Raw genomic sequence first — 19,969 nt, forward strand, 5'->3', positions numbered from 1 at the left:
ACCATGGATGGAAAAATCCTAAAATAAATATCAGCAATGGGGAAAAACAAAACAAAACAAATAAATTGCATTCCAGTAATTCAAGATTGGTTCAACATTCTGAAATCTATTAATATAATTTACTACATTAAAGGATTCAAGGAAAAAAAAATTTATAGATGCACATACTTCTTTCACTGGAGATTAGTAATATATCTGATTAAATTCAATGCCAGTGCCATTCATGGTAAAAATTCTTAGCAAAGTGGGAATGAAAGAGAGTATTTCCTTAACCTGATTGAAGCCACCTTTGCAAAAATTATAACTGTCAGAAAACTATGGCAGTGAAAGAGACCTGACCTAACCAACTCCATCTTGCCTTTAACCTCCAATATCTTGGCCTTGTTCATCCCTGTGCATAGGCCAAGCTGACCATAGGAGGAATTTAGTTTATAGTTAAACTTTGGAACAAAGATGGTAACAGCTCTTTTCCAAAACAAACCCCCTACTTGCCTAGGGACCAGACCATCTTTGCAAAACCAACAAATTAGCCACAAGATTAGAAATTATGGTTTAGGAGTCATGCAGTCAGAAGCCACACGATTCCTAACCTCCTCAGTTGCTTCCATGGATAATGTTACTATTATAAAAACTAAGATTAGTGTTTAAGGTATTTTCCAGACTCTGTATTCTGATGGATCAGCCGACGTACCCAGACTGGTAAACTGACTTCTCTGGTCTTCTGCCTCACCTCCCCCAAGGAACTGACTCAGCACAAGAGGACAGTTTTGGACTCCCTATGATTTCATCACCAACCAAACTAATCAGCATTCCCCATTCCCTACCCCCAAAACTATCTTTGAAAGAAGACCCTAGCCTCCAAATTTTCAGGGAGGCTGATTCAAGTAATAATACAATTCCGGTCTCCCATTTAGTCAACTCTGTATGCATTAAACTCTTTCTCTACTGCAATTCCCCGTCTTGATAAATTGACTGCATTTGGGCAGTGGGTAAGATGAACCCATCAGACAGTTACATGACAGATTATCTACAAATACCTACAGTACATCATATTCAACAGTGAAATATTAAAAGCTTTTCCTTAAATATCAGGAAGAAAAATGACAAGAATGTTAGCTATCATTACTTCTACTAAACACAGTACTGGAGGTCTTAGCAGATACAATAAAATGAGAGAAAGAAAGATTGGAAAGGGAAAAAGAAAACTACCTTATTCCAAAGAGTTTATTATTTATTATATGTATAGAAAATCCAAAAATAAAAATCTACATAGAATAAGAATTTGAGATTCATATTCTTATTAAAAATATCATATATACATATATATATATATATATGGAGCAGACACACAAAGACACTAAAAGGTTCTATATGAAAAGTTTAATAAGTTTATCTTTAGGTGGTAGGTTTATATTTTTATTTTTTTGTTTCACCATTATGGTTTTCCCAGTATTCTCCACTAGATTATTGTATGTTTTAAAAGAATAATGTTACAAGATGTCAAATAAATATATAAAAGTCAATTTTATGTCTACATACTAGAAACAAACAGAAAACACAGTTTAAAGAGATACCATTAAATAGCAAAATAAAATACCTAGGAATAAATCAAGATTTCAGTATCTTTTTAAAGAAAATTATAGGCCAGGCGCAGCAGCTCATGCCTGTAATCCAAGCACTTTGGGAGGCCGAGGCGGGTGGATCACAATGTCAAGAGATCGAGACCATCCTGGCCAACACGGTGAAACCTTGTCTCTACTAAAAATACAGAAATTAGCTGGGCATGGTGGCACATGCCTGTAATCCCAGCAACTTGGGAGGCTGAGGCAGGAGAATCCCTTGAACCCAGGAGGTGGAGGTTGAAGTGAGCCAAGACTGCGCCACTGCACTCTGGCCTGGCGACTGAGCAAGACTCTGTCTCCCAAAAAAAAAAAAAAAAAAAAAAAAGAAAGAAAAGAAAATTATAAAAATTAATTAAAAGAAATAAAAGAATTTAACAAATTAAAAGATCATATTAATGGCTTAAAAGTCTCAACATCCAAAAGATATAACTTCTTTCTAAGTTAATCTATAGATTCAACAAAATTCCAACCAAAATCCCAAAAGAAACTTTTGTGGAATTTAATAATCTGATTCTAAATGGATATGGAAAATAAAAATGATATAAATAGTTAAGACATGTCTAAGAAGAAGAAACATATAAAAGAAAGTGCTCTATCAGGAAACAAGATTGATTACTAGGCTTTAATAATTCCGTCAGTGCAGCATTTGTACTGGGATAGACAAGTTGATCAAATGGAACAAAGAGAAAGCTTAGAAACAGACTCCCCCTTGTAACCTGAGATACAGCAGAGTTGGACTGCAAATCAGTGGGTAAAGGAGGTCTATTTTAAAACAGTGGGACAGTAATTCCCCAAGAGAACAATAAGTTCTCTTGATGAGAAAAAATGAAAATTCATCCCTACTTGACACCACATCTTAAAATAATTTTTAGGTCAACAGATTCTACTTTAATAGAGGTGGGCAAACAGGAATGGAGGATTAATTCTGATTGACAGGAAGGATAGTTTTCTCAGGAGAGATGACCTTTGATGTGGTCCTTGAAGAATGAAAAGGATTCTTATGGGAGAGCAATGTGGGAAATGGACTTCCAGGCGAGAGCAGCAAGATCAAAGTCTCAGTGTGAGAGGCATGTTCTGGGAATGGACAAACAACCAGCCTGTCTGAACAGGAAAGAAATCTATAGACGTTGATGGCTGACTGGCCGTTTATAGTATTTTTGCATCTATGCTGCACCAGGTTTCTGTCCTCCATCCTGGTAAGAACCAGTCATATTTGCAGGGAAATAATTATAAATATAGTGCTTCTACAACACTGACACTCATCAAAAAGCCACTTCTATTATAGCCCAGATATGGAAAACAAAAACAAAAACAAAACAAAAACATTTTTTAAATCCTTGAGAAGTTCAAGCTACCTTTTCTTTCTTTTCTTGGGTGTCCTGGTTCTGGTTACTGGTGATTTTGTTGGCCTTGTTATGTACATTAGGAATGACCTATGGTGACAAAAAAAGGGGTGGGGGGAAGAAAAAGTTTAAATGACATAATCATTCCTTTTTTTTTCCCTTGACATTCCACAATGGAGAATTTTTTTTCAATCATTACATTTCTTTTTTTTTCTTTTTCTGAGATGGAGATTCGCTCTTGTCACCCAGGCTGGAGTGCCATGGCACAATCTCTGCTCACTGTAACCTCCGCCTCCTGGGTTCAAGCGCTTCTCCAGCCTCAGCCTCCTGAATAGCTGGGGTAATAGGCGCCTGCCACCACACCCAGCTAATTTTTGTATTTTTAGTAGAGATGGAATTTCACCATGTTGGCCAAGCTGCTCTCAAATACCTGACCTCAGATGATCCGCCCGCCTCAGCCTCCCAAAGTGCTGGGATTACAGGCGTGAGCCACTGAGCCTGGCCTATCATTACATTCCTTAATGTATTTGTTTAAACAGCTAAAATCTTAACTTTGTAACTTCATCTAAAGAGTAAAAGTATGAGAAGTACAATTCAAAGCAAACAATAAAACTTGGAAAGCCTGAGAAGATACATAACTCTAAAATATTATTAAGTTATATATATGCCATCAGGGCATAAAAATGCAGGTTTCTGTATGTAGATCCAGAAGCTGAAGACGAAAAAGACTAAAAACAAGTTCACATACTGACTGTAATCCAAACATCACATTTTGCAAGATAGAGTTTTAGGGGTGATCTAATTAATTATCCAAGAACATAGGATAACACATCTGTTTGACAGATTTACCTTATTCATCATTGTACCCCCAGTTCAAGCATGTTATCTCTCACACTGTGTGTACTCAATATTCCACTATCACTATTAGCATAAGGATGAATTAACAAATCTATTCCCACCACTGAATAAGCTTAATGAGAGTAGAACTCAGTATTATTTTTCACTATTTCTCTGGTGCTCAGAAATGGCCTAATACATAGCTGTACGTAATAAATGTTTATAAATGAACGAACCAGTTTAATTTTATAAAAAGAAGCTCCTCAAAGAGCTAGCACAGATAATCTTGGCATAAAATCTGGTGAGAGACATGAAGATTAAAAGAAAAAAATAGGCCAAGTATAGTGGCTCATATCTGCAATCCCAGCACTTTGAAAGGCTAAGGCAGGAGGATCGCTGGAGTCCAGGAGTTTGAGACCAGCCTGGACAACAAAGGGAGACTCCATCTCTACAAAAATTTACAAATTAGCTGGGTGTGTTGGCGTGCGCCTGTAATCCCAGATACTTGTGGGGCTGAGGTCAAGGCTACAGTGAGCCACAGTTGCACCACTGAACACCAGCCTGGGTGACAGGGCAAGATCCTGATTCAAAAAATACATAAATAAATTAAAAAGAAAAAGACAAAAAAAACCTCCTTGCTCAGAAAATTAAAAGACTGCCTGCCTGGAGATGATTAAAAACAAAACAAAAAGCCCATTTTCCCCCAAATGCAATTTAAGATTAAATTTTCATTTTTAATATAGAATGTAAATAAAGTTTAGAATGAGAAAGTCTCAGAAACGTGTCATTTACGTAAAGAACAACAGTAATGATACACTAACATATATACAGTGCTATGTGAAGAGGCACTGTGCTACTAGTAACCTAATATTTCTATCTCTGTTTAATACATATAACAACCTAAGACAGATTTCAAAGACTGGTGGGGTTTACAGGCATGTGTTCCTTCTCCTGAAGAATCTTAAACAAAACACTTTGCCTCCCTGACAAGTCAGAAACTATCTGCCCACACTACTACTTTCTCCCATAGAAAAATTAGCTGATGCTAAATAGAAGCTTTGGGATGAGACAGAATGTCAGCTGCCACTCACAATGTTTACGCTGCCTTCCCTCCCCTCCCCTCCTCTCTCCCTTCCCCGCCCCTCTCCCCTCCCCTCCCCTCCCCTCCCCTCCCTCCCTCCCTTCCCTCCCTCTCTCTCTCTTTCTTATCTTTCTTTCTTTCATTGGTTTGTTCATTCGCTGAGACAGAGTCTCACTCTGTCACCCAGGCTGGAGTGCAGTGGCCACTGCAGTGCAGTCTTGGCTCACTGCAACCTGTGTCTCCCAGGTTCAAGCAATTCTTGTGCCTCATTCCAAAGTAGCTGAGGTTACAAGTGTAAACCACCGCACTCAGCTACTTTTTCTATTTTTAATAGAGACAGGGTTTCACCATGTTGGCCAGGCTGGTCTCCAACTCCAGACCTCAAGTGATCCTCTCACCTCAGCCTCCGAAAGTGCTGGGATTACAGGCGTGAGCCACTGCGCCCAGCCCACTGTTTTTCAAATAGCAGAGAAATGTTCTTCTGTACATATATCTTTAGCAAAATTTAGAAGACAAAATGCTCAATGAGACTCCACCTTTCAGGAAAACAGAAGACTGTATTTCTCGTGAAAGTAAAAATATATTTATAGGTGATTAATATGCAAAATGTTCATGTGTCAAAAAAAGTAGGTACCCTTATAGAACAATGGTATTGGTAAGCGCAACTGGAATATAGGAAGAAAGAAAGCAACACGTGATGATAAACATAATGAGCTGAAGATATCCAATTTCAAAAGGATTTTTTAATATTAAAAAATATATATATTAATATAGAATGAAAATAAAGTTTAGAATAAATGAGAAAGTCTCAGAAATGTGTCATTTATGTAAAAAAACAGCAGTAATGATACATTAACATATATACAGTGCTATGTGAAGAGGCACTGTGCTAGTACCTAATATTTCTATCTCTGTTTAATACATATAACAACCTAAGTCAGATTTCAAAGACTGGTGGGGTTTACAGGCATGTGTTCCTTGTCCTGAAGAATCTTAAACAAAACACTTTGCCTCCCTGACAAGTCAGAAACTATCTGACTTGTCATATATATGATATATATATATAAATATATATATGATGTTTCTGTGAAGTGCAGTTATGTTATTAAGTGGAAAAAATTACCTTACAGAAAAACTTTCTACGGGCCTTACTCTCAAATAAGTATTTGCCAAGTACATCCAAGTAGATACACACATTTTTCCAGAAGGCTGAAAATACACTTGAGAAAGTCAGGGTAAGAAGATTTAAAAGGTGTATTGGTGGCTAGGCGCGGTGGCTCACTTTGGGAGGCCAAGGTGGGCGGATCACGAGGTCAGGAGTTCGAAACCAGCCTGACCAACATGGTAAAACCTCATCTCTACTAAAAATACAAAAATTAGCTGAGCGTGGTGGCATGCACCTGTAATCCCAGCTACTCAGGAGGCTGAGGCAGAAGAATTACTTGAATCCGGGTGGCGGAGGTTGCAGTGAGCTGAGATCACACCACTGCATTCCAGCCTGGGCGAAGAGCGAGACTCTGTCCCAAAACAAACAAACAAACAAAAAACAACAACAAAAAAAACCCAAGAAAGTGTACTGGTGATGCTCCTAAGGCAGCTGATAATGCACACAGATAAAAACAACCGCTCAATTCATAGTGTTGAGGAGAATGTTTATGTGACCAAGGTACTTTTAGACATCACCTTTGATGGGCACAACATTAGAAAATGACTTATTTTGGGGGTTTTAAGGAAAGTTCAAAATTTAATGTAAACTAGATAAAAATGATTAAGCATTGCCTATATTTTCTATTTCTGGATAATCAGTACTACTTGCAATAATAAGTAAACCAAAGACAGCACCATTTTACAAAGACATGAAACTTGATTCTCCTTTCTTTTGCCTCACTCAATAAGAATCACTTTGCCCTGTCCAGGTGCAGTGGCTCATGCTTGTAATCCCAACACTTTGGGAGGCCAAGGCAGGAGGTTTACTTGAGCCTGGAGTTCAAGACTTGCCTGAGGAATAAGGGGAGACCCTGTCTGCGGGAAAAAAATCAAAAACTAGCTGGGCATGGTGATCCATGCCTGTGGTCCCAGCCACTTGGGAGGCTGAACTGGGAAGATTGCTTGAGCCAAGGAGATCGGGGCTTCAGTGAGTCATGATTGTGCCACTGCACTCAGCCTGGATGACAGAATAAGACCCTGTCTCAAAAAAAAAAAAAAAAAAAAAAAAAAAAAAAAAAAAAAAAAAGAGTCACTTTGCCCTATAAACAAAGTTGAAAATGGAACAAGTCATGGACATGGTAATTAACATCATCAATGGGATATGCTCCCTTGGCTAGAACCACAGATGGTTCAATGCCTGATGAACTGAATGTACAATGTGGCAGTCTATTATACTACATAGGGAATAAGTAACTTGAGCATGGCATGGTGCTGAAGAGATTTTCTTTGTTTGAATAATTGAAAGAAATTGCACTGTTTGTGTCATCCAAACAAAACTTTCCACCTCAGCTCACTAGCAAAGGTTGGACTGAAAGCTTAGCCTTTTTGGCAGGTCATTGACAGCTGGCCACACAAATGTATAATTTGATTGGCTCATTCTCATTCAAAATTATTGATTTGGAAGTATAATTTGGCAAAGAACAATCTGGCCAATTTTCCTGTTGAACTAGGTTTCCAGAAATAAAAGCCATGGCCTCAACTACATTCTCAATATTGTAAGAATTAAAAACTGAATTCTAAAAATTCTTATTGAATTTCAAATTTTATGAAAACAAGAGAACTTTATTCAGCTCACCTCTCTCAATTAGTCTTGATGATGTAAACATGGTGCTAAGAATGGAAGGCACCATACTGCAAAATGCAGTGACACAGCAGAGGTGCCAATGCAGGCTGCAGCTCACTGTGCATAGGCAGGTTACAAGCATGCAAAATATTCCATCAATGCCCCCACCACTGGGATAGCCAAACATATACCCACCCAGTTTGCCATATAAGTATTATTTTCTTTTTGCCTTGACATACAAAAATTGGAATGCACTATAAAACTATATTGGAAAGCAAATAATTTTTTAAAATATGCAGTTAGAAGTGCATATGTAAGCCTGGGGAACAAAGTGAGACCCTATCAAAAAACAAAAAAAAATTCACCAGGTGTAGTGGCATGCACCTGTAATCCCAGCTACTTGGGAGGCTAAGGCAGTAAGATTGCTTGAGCCCAGGAGATAAAGGCTGCAGTGAGCTATGATCATGCCACTGCACTCTAGGCTAGGTGACAGAATGAGACTCTATCCCCAAAAACAAACAAAAAAAGAAGTGTCTATGTTTTGAACAGCTGTCTTCCATTATAAAATGAAGAAAAAGAATATTGAATATTGCTTCCAGTTTTAAGGGTGATGTTTCTGTTGCACATTGTAGTATAAAATCCACATCCTGCCACTGACATTTCATATCAGAGTTCCAATTCCATACCAAAGGAGTAATTAATTACAGAAGAAAAATTGTAGGTCAGGCGCAGTGGCTCACACCTGTAATAACAGCACTTTGGGAGGCCAAGGTGGGCAGATCACTTGAGGTCAGGAGTTTGAGACCAGCCTAGCCAACAAGGTGAAACCTCGTCTCTACTAAAAATACAAAAATCAGTGGAGCATGGTGGCACATGCTTGTAATCCCAGCTACTCGGGAGGCTGAGGCACAAGAATCACTTGAACCTGGGAGGCAGAGATTGCAGTGAGCTGAGATCGTGCCACTGCACTCCAGACTGGGCAACAGAGCAAGACTCCATCTCAAAAAAAGAAGAAAAAGAAAAATTTTATGATTAAATATTGCTGTTTTTACATTTGGAATCTCCAACATTAGAACACACAACAGTACAACATGTCAACACGTTTTTATTTTTACATCCTTTAATAAATATACACAACATGTGATAGTATCTCTACAATGTTTTTACACCTGACCCTCTGTTCAAAGTATTTCATAAACAAAGTAACTGGCTCAGAAAAGTAACCTGCAAGTTAGCAAAGCTGGTAAATAAGGAATCAAGAAATTGAAAACAGGTCTGTTTGATTCCAGAAGCAGTAACTTAAACCAATGCACACTGTAATGACTCCAATTTGACCAGAAGATCAAAACTGGAGGGGAAAAAAGGGAACTTTATGACTAAATTTTTATGAAGCTCATACTTTAAGTATAGTTTGGGAACTACAATGAAAATATGTGGAAAATACTTAGAGGCCAAAGCTTGGTCTGCAGGTATACAGAGTGTTGTTAAACTTTTTGAAAATATGAACTAAAACTTACTCGTGGAGTGGATGACAAACTCTGAACAACGAACACCACAGGGTCTCCTGCATTCTTAATGGCCTCAACTGCTTCGCTGTGTGAGGCATTCTGCAAATCTACTCCAGACACCTGAAACACAGAAGCAAGTTATTTCAATTAGAACAGCACTAGATATTGTGGACAGGTTAATTCAAAGTTCATGTGCATTATCTAGTTATAAGAACAACCAGAGTCTAATGAGTAGACCACGGTCAGAAAAAAATAAGATTGGCCCATAAAAAGCTTGGCAATTTTAGAAGAACATGTTTAAGGAAAGTAACATTTCACCTTCAGAAAAGTAGATAAGAAAAATACATTAATAAAAACATCCCTGGTTAAATATAATTATCCAAAACAGGTAGCTCGGTCAGTAACAGAACCTTAAGATGTCTGTCACCTCTGCCAGGAGCACAGTACATAATTCTGAGTGGGATAAGGGAGGCTGGGAATATCTATGGACTTTTATCATCTCTCCATTAAGCTCAGAGGCATAATATTTTAAGTAAATTGCTTGTTATCACAATTGAGTAGTTGAACATTTCTCAAATTATGTTTAAAAAGAAGTACCAAAAAGCATCCACAAGTTCTTTTACTAAAACTATTTATGTGTTCAATAAATTTGAGTAAGTGTAAACAGTTCCTTATGATAGAAAATTTCAGAGAACATAACTTGCTAACATGCCCATAAATCTCCAAGAGCACACTCTGTATTTCCAAAACATGTTTAACAGAACTAATTTTTCAAACCTATAATGTAACAAAGCCTTGGTAAATGCTGGGATGTTCTGTGGTCTCAACGGATAGTGATAATTTGTGAAGACTGCTTTGCTATTAGATGACCGAGGAAACAGGAATGTGGGTGGAAAGGGATGTAGGATGTTTTTAAGATAGAAGGAAATATTACAGCAATAATGATACAGTGCAGAGAAAAAAATGGATGATAAAGGAGAGACATGACAACTGTAAGGTCAATATCCTTGGACGGTCAAGAGGAAATGATTCCTACTGCACAAGTTAGAGAGATTGGCTTTGGATAGAAGCACAAATGTAGTTCCTTTGCTGTTACAGAGGCAATTAGAAAAAAGATTTGGTGAGCACTGGAAGCAGGGGAAGTTCCCTTTAACTGCCTCTATTTTCTCAACGAAACCTGAAACTAGGACCTTAAACTGAGAGCAAGACTAAGGAAAGAGGCATAAGGGGTTTGGCACAGTTACCTGTTGTATTACTTTGTTCTCACGCTGCTATAAAGAACTGCCTAAGACTAGGCAATTTATAAAGGAAAGAGGTTTAATTATCTCACGGTTCTGTATGGCTGGGGAGGCCTCAGGAAACTTACAATCATAGTGGAAGGGGAAGCAAACACGTGGCAGGAAGGAGAAGTGCCGAGAAAAGGGGGAAAAATTCCTTATAAAATCATCAGATCTTGTGAGAACTCACTCACTATCACAAGAACAGCAGAATGGGGCTAACCACCCCCATGATTCAATTACCTCCCACTGGGTCCCTCCCATGACATGTGGGGATTTGGGGAACTACAATTAAAGATGAGATTTGGGTAAGGACACAGCCAAATCATATCACTTATAAAAACTGGAGACTGAACCAGCTAGGAGAATAATACAGGACAGCAAGGCAAAACTAAAGAACTGCTTCAGTGGCTGCTCATGAGCTTCTAATGAGACCAGATACCATGGCTGGTTATTTTTCCAGCCATGCTAGAGACCTGGAATAAGCAGAGCTGCACTTAACTAGGGTGTGATTCTCCCAGACAAGTTCAGTGAAAGGTAAGAGGATCAACAGTAGGAAGCACATGCAAGGAAGGGGTTGGAGCCACCAACCACTGAACTTGAGCAGGCTGAGGAGAAAGTGAGCACATGAGAAGCTGAGGACATAGATGTGTGTGCCTGTGGTATAATATGAAATGTTCTTGTTCTTGTCGCTGAGTACCCTTGGAATTTCCTGAGTGATAGGAGTGTCTTTTGTTATGCATTAATAGCCCCTTTCACATCTGAGTTTATGCTACTGAGGTGGCTTGGGGTAGATCCCCTGGATAGCCTCGGGATGGGGCCAGTCACCACAAAGACCAAAGGATTAGAGAATCCCTGCATTCCCCCTACAATCTCCAAGAAGTGAGGGTGGGGGCTGGAGATGAAGCTCTGTAAAAACCCTTGAACAACAAGATTTGATGAGCTTCTGGGTTGTTGAACACGTTGACATGCTGGAAGGGTAGCAGGTGGTATACCCAGAGTGTGGATGCTCTGTGCCCTCCTCTGCATACTTTGCCCTATGCATCTCTTCATCTGGCTGTCCATCTATAACCTTTGTATAACTGGTAAATGTGCTTCTCTGAGCTGCCCTAGTAAATTAACAAAGTTCAAGGGGAGGGATGTGGGAACCCTGGTTTGTAGCCAGTTGGTCAGAAGTATAGGTGACAACCTACTAAGATTGGCGTCTGACCTGGGGGCAATCTTGTGGGACCAAGCCCTTAACTGTGTGATGTAATGCTAGATCCAAGTACATAGTATTGGAATTCAATTAAATTATAAGACAGTTCATGTCCGCTGGGGATCTGATACTATCTCCAGATACATAGTATCAGAATTATAAGACATCCAGTCGGTGTCGACTGGAGAACTGCTTAGTGTATGGGGGTAAACCCCTACACATCTGGTCACATCTAGTATTCTGTTTTGAGTGTGAGAGTAAAGGGAAAAGGTTGGTAAGAATATGGAGAAACTTGCACATTGCTGGTGTGAATGTAAAACGGTATAGCCAGCCACTCTGGAAAGAGTTTGACAACTCTTTTCAAAACCAAAAGTACAATTACCATAAAACCCAGTAATTGCACCCTTGGGTATTTATCCTACAGAAATGTAGACTTATTTTCACTCAGGAATTTGTACATAAATATTTAGAGCAGATTTATTTGTAATAGTCAATAATTAAAAACTACCCAAGTGTCTTTCAATGGGTGAATGATTAAACAAATTGGTACATCCATATTATGAAATGCCACTGCTATGGTTGGAATTTATGTGTCCTTCACAATTCATATCTTGAAATCCTAACTTCTAAGGTGAAGGTATTAGGAGGTAGGTAGGGCCTTTACGAAGTGATTAGGTCATGAGGGCTCTGCCCTCAAGAATAGGATTAGTGGCCTTATAAAAGAGACCCAAGATAGCTAGCTCATCCCTTCCACTATGTGAGGACACAGAGAGAAGGCACCATCTCTGACACCCCAGAAAACAGGTCCACACCAGACACTGAAATCTGCCAATGCCTTGATCTTGGAGTTCCCAGCCTTCAGAACTATAATGGAATTTCTATGTTTATGGTATTTTGTTTTGGCAGCCTGAATTTCCAAAGACAACTACTCAACAAAAAGGAAGAAAGTGGTAGTTTCTTTGTAGATAGAGGGTCTCACTATGTTGCCCAAGCAAGTCTTGAACTCTTGGACTCAATCCATTCCTGCCTCCGCCTCCCAAAGTGCTGGGATTACAGGTGTGAGCCACCTCACCCAGCCATGGGAATGAACTATTAATGTGCACAACAAATTGAATGAACCTCAAGGAGATTATGCTAAGTAAAAAAAGGCAATCTCAAAAAATACATAATGCATAATTGCATTTATAAGACAATTGTGAAATAACATATTTATAGACATCAAGAAACAGAAAACTGGTTGTCAGAAGTTAGGGATGGGAGAGAAAGGGAAGAGGCAACCAAAAGTGAAGAAGGTGCCTGCTTCTCCTTCCACCATGATTATAAGTTTCCTGAAGCCTCCCCAGCAATGTGGAACTGTGAGTCAATTAAACCTCTTTGTTTTATAAATTATACACTCTCAGGTATTTCTTCATAGCAGTTGAGAATGGACTAATACAGAAGGGTAATGCAAGGGAGTTTTGTGGTGATGACACAGCTGAGTTTCTCAATTGTGGTGGTGCACATGCAAGGTTTTACATGTGATAAAACTGTATAGAGCTACAAACACACACACAAATCAATGCATGAATAACTGGTGAAATCTGAATAAACTACGGATTGAGCCAATGTCAATTTCTTGGTGTTGCTATTATAGTATAGTTGTATAAGATATTAAAATTGGAGGTGACCGAGTGAAAGGTACATGGGACTTCCCTGTACACTTCTTTGTAATTTCCTATAAATTTATGATTTCAGAACATATTAAGAAAAAATATAATACAAAACATTAAAAAATTAAGTTACAATAGATCAGCAATCAAAGTAAAAAGTGAATTCATCTCACTTATTTTCTAGATGATTAGATTCAAAAAACAAAATTTAGTTGGATGTTGCTTACAAAAAATACAACTAAAACTAAATGAAAAGAATGGTGGAAAAGAAGGAATGAAAAAAGCAAAGTACTGTCCGGGCGCAATGGCTCATGCCTATAATCCCAGCACTTTGGGAGGCTGAGGTGGGCGGATCACCTGAGGTTAGGAGTTCGAGATCAGCCTGACCAACATGGCAAAACCCTGTCTCCACCAAAAAATTCAAAAATTAGCCGGGCGTGGTGGTGGGTGCCTGTAATCCTAGCTACTTGGGAGGCTGAGGCAGGAGAATTGCTTGAACCTGGGAGGTGGAGGTTGCAGTGAGCTGAGATTGCGCCACTGCACTCCAGCCTGGGTGACAGAGAGAGACTCCATCTCAAAAAAAAAAAGCAAAGTACCATGTAAATTAATAACTAAAATAAAACAAGGTTACCAATATTAATAAAATAGAATTTAAGGCAAAAAGTAACTAATAGGAAAACAGAAGAAAACTACATAATGTCAAAAGCAAATCACCAACAACAAATCCACTAAATATGTACAGCAAAACCAACAGAATTACAAAGAATAGCAAACAAATCCATAATCACAGTGGGGGACAAACTCTAACTGAAACTGAGGAAAAAGACCAAAAAAATTAGTAAGAATATGGGACTCCTTATTTATCTAACTGACTATTATTATATGGATGTCAAATAGGCATCTTAGCCTAACATGTCTAAAACATGTCTCCCCAAATCTGTTCCTCCCACAGTCTTCCCCATCTCAGCAAACAGAAATTCCATCTTCGATTCCTCAAGCTGAAAAGCTTTCGAATTATCTTTGCCACTTTATTCTTTTGCATCCATTCTGTTAGTAAGTCCTATTATTCACCTGCAAAATATACCACAACCTGACTGCTCTCCTCCTGGTCCAGGCCGCCATTCTTTCTCTCCTAAGTTACTGCAACAGCCTTCTGGCTGAGGCCCCTGCTTCCATCCCTGCCCCTGAAGCCAGAATACTCCTTTGAAACAATACTTACTTGTTCATAATTCTCCAGTGACTCTCCGCTGCGTTCAGAGCAGAAGACCTTCCAGAGCTTTCAGGATCTACGTGATGTGGCTTCCCATCACTCCTCAGCCCTTTTCTCTTACCCCTTCTGGCTTGTTCACGCTATGCTATCATTGCTGGACTTACTGCTGCTCCTTGAACACATCCAGGCAAGCTCCTACCTCGGAGCTTTTGCGTGTTTTTCTTCCTCCATATATCTATATGGCTCACTCTCTCATTTCCTATATTTGTCCCAATATCATCTTCCATTACAAAGCTATTAAAATTGCAACTATTGCTTTCACCATCCCCAACCCCAACGCTCCTTATCCTCCTCCCCTGCTTTATCTTGTTCCCCAGCTACTTATTACAATCTGACATTCTACATATACTTATTTTATTGTCTATTCCCCCATTCCCACTATCATGTAAACACCATAAGGGAAGGGACTGTTGGTCATTTTCTTCATTGCCATAAGTAGTATATTTGAAAATTGTTTTAAATATTGCACAGCACAAATATAACTCAACATTTGTATATACAGAGAAGCTTTTATGTAGTTCTTTAATTTAATCCTCACAATAATGCTATCGATTTTGAATTCTCATTTCCATTTTATCTGAAAACGGAAAATAAGTAGGTCTAATGACTTGTCCAAAAACACATAGAAAATAAAAAGGACAGACTCCGACTCCAACCCATGACATCCAGGGCTCTTTGTATTCTATCACAGCTGAAACACCATGATTAACAGTTAGCATCATAAAGAATGAATCAAGAACAAGCAGATTATGGGATTACAGATACCCACCATGGTGTCACCCAATTAACCCAATGCAAAGAAATGTATCACATTCAGACCTCAGGGCATTCTCAGTGGTTTAATATGCCTTTTTTTTTTCCTGCTTTGAGACAGGAGTGTCGTTCTGTCATCCAGGCTGGAGGGAAGTCCGATCTTGGCTCACTGAGACCCCCACCTCCAGGGTTCCGGCGATTCCCCTGTCTCAGCCTCCTGAGTAGCTAGGAATACAGGCACGTGCCACTATGCCCGGCTGATTTTTGCATTTTTAGGAGATGGGGTTTCACCATATTGGCCAAGCTATTCTCAAACTCCTGACCTCAAGTGATCTGCCTGCTTCGGCCTCCCAAAGTGCTGGTATTATAGGCATGAGCCACCGTGCTCGGCCTGATGTGCCTTTAAAACTTAGCGCCCACAGAGCATATCCGGTGCGAATCATGGATCCTCCCCTCACCCAATAGAGTCTTCAACCTTCCAGGGTCAACTTCTTTCTCTAAACAAGCATAAGTATCCTACTGACACACAATTATAAAATTTAGGGCTCCAAGAAAAAAATTTAGAGCTTGTTAAAGAATGTGGGAGAAGCATAATGCCTACCATCTGCCCTGTTCTATATAGAGCCCTTTGTTAGTTAAAGTGTTTTTTTGCAATCAGCTGAAGTTTTTATCATTTTATTTGTTTACCCCTGCCCACACTCACTTGAGAAACTCATAAATTGTGCATACAATGTACAAACTAAGGCATATAAATAGAGCACACCAACTGTACACACACGGTCCCCAACACATAAAGAAAGGTCTTCTAGCTAAATGATTATTTCACTGTCTTACCGTATGTTTCCAATAAAAACAGTACTTTAACATCATTTACCTCAAGTATTTTATCTCCAGTTTTAAGTGCGTTCGTTCTCCCTGCTGGACTGTCTTCTAAAACTTGTTTGATGAATATACCTTTAAGCTCCTCTCCATTCTTCAGACGTTTTATAACAGTTTGTCCACCAACAATACTGATCCCAAGAGACACATTGGGTTCTCTAAAAATCTCAACACTATATAAAGGAAAAAAACAAAACTCACTCATCAACAAGTTTAATCTGTTGGACTGTAAGTATTCCATTTGCATCATATCCTTGTGACTCATATTTTATATAAATTTTTGAAATATATTTTTACAAATGTTATACAAATTATACCTAGTTCCAACATTATGTTATCAATAATTCATAACAAATGAAAGTTTCAGTTCTGAAAAGCATAGATTTCTAGAATAAATATAACTAAATATTCAGTGAAGATTTAGTTAAGCCCAAATATTCCCATCTCCTATTATAATATATTTTCTGTCATTAGTCCTTTTCATTTGTATTCATAACATTAGCAAAGAATGGACTGAAGAAATAACAAATGGGCAAGACAAAATCAAGAAAGCCACATATGGCTGGGCGCGGTGGCTCACGCCTGTAATCCCAGCACTTTGGGAGGCCGAGACGGGCGGATCATGAGGTCAGGAGCTCGAGACCATCCTGGCTAACATGGTGAAACCCCGTCTCTAATAAAAATACAAAAAAATGAGCTGGGCGTAGTGGCGGGCGCCTGTAGTCCCAGCTACTCCGGAGGCTGAGGCAGGAGAATGGCGTGAACCCGGGAGGCAGAGCTTGCAGTGAGCCGAGATTGCGCCACTGCACTCCAGCCTGGGCGACAGAGCCAGACTCCGTCTCAAAAAAAGAAAAGAAAAGAAAAGAATGCCACATATATCATTTCGGCAAAAAGTACAGACTTTCAGAACAAAATAAATTAGCCACTGAGTGGCTCGTTGTCCAAGTTGCTTTTCCCAGTCAGCAGGTTTAACTCTGTGGTTCTTTAATCAGAGGGCAGATTTTACCTGCTCCTAAGGCCAGAAGGTTTTGTTTTCTTCCTACCTCCGTGTCATTATTTAAAAGAAAGTATGAAATGAAAACAGCCTCCCTCAAAATATTATAGGTTTTGCACTGCAGCCAATAATTAACTCATTAAAAAAAGTAACTCTGAAAACAACTCTAAAATGTTTTAAGACAAATTCAGATTTCAATTACAAGAAAAGAACCAGTTTGGGTGGAGGTATCCATTAATAATGGACACGGAATACAGAGAGCAGCTAAAGGAAGACTTTCATCATCTTAAAGTGCAGCCCTGGTGAGGACTTAAAACTACAGCGACTGGTGAGTACTTAAAACTTCCCCCAGATCCAAGGGAAGATGGGTTTTCAACACATTCTGTCAGCACAAACGCGGACTGTCCACCAGGGGAGGAAGGTAGAGATAAACTGATATATACTAGAAACTTCAACTACTGTTACTGTTGTTTACCAGAAAAGAAAGCTTTACTGCATTCAAGGCAGCTTTACCTGACTTGCTTAATGACATAGTGATAAACTATACTTGTTAGATGGACATCTAAGTTGCTTTCTCTGAAAGAGTATCAAAGATGTTCCTAATATTATAGTCATTTTGTTTAGCTAAAAATCTCTAGATAAGACAAAATGAAACTAAAATGTAAGCCAGCTTACAGGTGAATTATCGCAATTTCTCAATCATTAGAGTAGGACTAAATAATGTTCTGTTAAGTTAAAGAAAAGAGCAACTGGTTGTGCTCCTATTGAGAAAGCCAATAATGTCATCCACATACATTCTCGGTGGACCCCAGTGGCTAAAATTTGGAGTTTCTTCTCCTTCGCCTTCTTCTCTCTCAGGTAACTCACTACAGAGGGAGAAAGAAAAAAATACACACAATTTTAAGGCATACTAAGTATTAAAGGTCCTTGGAAAGTTTTGAAATTGTAAAATCTATAGGTAGTTAAATGATTCCCAATTTTTAAGTTTTTAAAATATTTACATCAATAAATATGCAAAGCAAAAATATATTGCTTTAACATTCAACTCAACAAATCCCCACCCAGCATTAGAAAATCACAGAATTATTATAAACACTTTTATTAGTGATATTCTAGACGCTAAAAGTTGTGTTTGATTTGTGCAATTTCAAATTTGTTTCTGTATCAATATGTAAAATGTTATAAAATGTATTCCTTAAAACTTGGTATTGTTTGACCAGCTAAGACACAGAAATCAACATGTATCATATATATCAAGTATAAATCAACATGAACAGGTCAATATGATCCTTCTTTCTAGCCCTAAGTATTTCCCCGTCATTTGTATCCCATGAATATTTTGCGTACTTATATGGAACTTTTCAGTTACTTATATTATCTAATATGATCCTCACTGCTTCCCACCTACCACCACCATATTTTCATCCAGCAAGTTAAGTTAGTATAGTACTACTGAACTGAACATGGTGAAACCCTGTCTCTACAAAAAAAAATCAGCTGTGCATGGTGGCACATGCCTGTAGTCCCAGCTACTTGAGAGGCTGAGGCTGGAAGATTGCTTGATCCTGGAAGGTCAAGAGTGCAATGAGTCATGTTTGTGCCACTGCACTTCAGCCTAGGTGACAAAGCAAGACCCTGTCTCAGAATAAAAAAAGAACTGCTGAACTGGATAACGTAAAATGCTGAGTTACGGAGTATTTGGTTATAAGATTAATGCAATAGTGAATAGACAGTGCCATGTATTATCTGGAAGAGAAATCAGGAGTCCTAAGCTCAAGTCTAACTGATACCATGAAATAGGTGTGTGGCTTTGGACCGCTAAATGAAATCGGTCTGATGTAAATTGTATTACTCTATACAAAAATCTAGGCACTACCTCTTCCACTTCATTTTCATAAAAACCCTTGCCCAGGTGTGGTGGCTCATGGCTGTAATCCCAGTGCTTTGGGAGGTCAAGGCAGGAAGATCACTTGAGCCCAAGAGGTCAAGACCAACCTAGACAACATGGTGAGACCCCATCTCTAAAAAAAAAAAAAAATTAGCTGGACATGGTGGTACACCTGTAGTCACAGCTACTGGGGAGGCTGGAGCAGGAGGATCATTTGAGACCAGGAGTTCAAGGCTGTAGTGAGCTATGATCACACCACTATTCTCCAGCCTGGGCAACAGAGCAAGACCCTGTCTCAAAAACAAAAATCCCTCTAACCTATAAAGTAAGCACAGCAGATCATATTATATTTTACACAGGAGGAACTGAAGCTCAGAGAAGGCTTAAGCATACAACCTCACAACCTTTCCTCATGTATCCAAATCTGTTTTAGCCCTAAGTTTCAATACTCCCATTTTTCTCTGAACTTAAGTAAGTCTTATAAAATGCAGCAAAACTCCACCTTCTTGGCCCTCTACAGACTTAGTATCTAGGATAAAACTGTTGTAAGGCCATGTGAAAAGGAGAAGGCTGAAAGGATCTAGACAAGCCAAGTATCAGTTAAGAAATTAGGATCATTACATCTCACCCACTACCAGATGTCTTTCTTACCTTAGCCAGTCTAATTTTTATTATTGAAAGTATCACAGCATTCAGGGGAAAGCAACTTGGCAGACCCTTGCTGGTTACTTTCTAACGTCTTTTTCTCCCCTTCTTCCATAAATACATAACCCCTCTTTTATTCTAGGTGGCACTATGCCCAGCTTTAAAAAAAATACATTTTCTAGACTTTCTTTCAGCTAATGGGAACTGTGTGCCACAGCGCTGCTCAGTGATATAGAACCAAAAGTCCCTAGATGA

The 19,969-nt window shown here is 38.9% G+C and overlaps 1 protein-coding gene across 7 annotated transcripts in view; it reads right to left on the minus strand.

Moving 5' to 3' along the window:
- PATJ (PATJ crumbs cell polarity complex component) overlaps nt 1-19,969 on the minus strand; it is a 422,746-nt gene that overhangs the window by 246,898 nt on the left and 155,879 nt on the right. For all 7 annotated transcript variants that reach the window (XM_057298703.2, XM_034966355.3, XM_034966351.3 and 4 more), the window contains exons 23-26: nt 17,976-18,047; nt 16,183-16,360; nt 9,171-9,281; nt 2,978-3,055 (exon numbers count right to left, since the gene is read on the minus strand). In XM_057298703.2, the coding sequence (XP_057154686.2) occupies nt 2,978-3,055; nt 9,171-9,281; nt 16,183-16,360; nt 17,976-18,047 (439 nt within the window). The remainder of the gene's footprint in view (nt 1-2,977; nt 3,056-9,170; nt 9,282-16,182; nt 16,361-17,975; nt 18,048-19,969) is intronic.

Source organism: Pan paniscus, chromosome 1, assembly GCF_029289425.2.
Source record: "Pan paniscus chromosome 1, NHGRI_mPanPan1-v2.0_pri, whole genome shotgun sequence".
Classification (NCBI taxonomy): domain Eukaryota; kingdom Metazoa; phylum Chordata; class Mammalia; order Primates; family Hominidae; genus Pan; species Pan paniscus.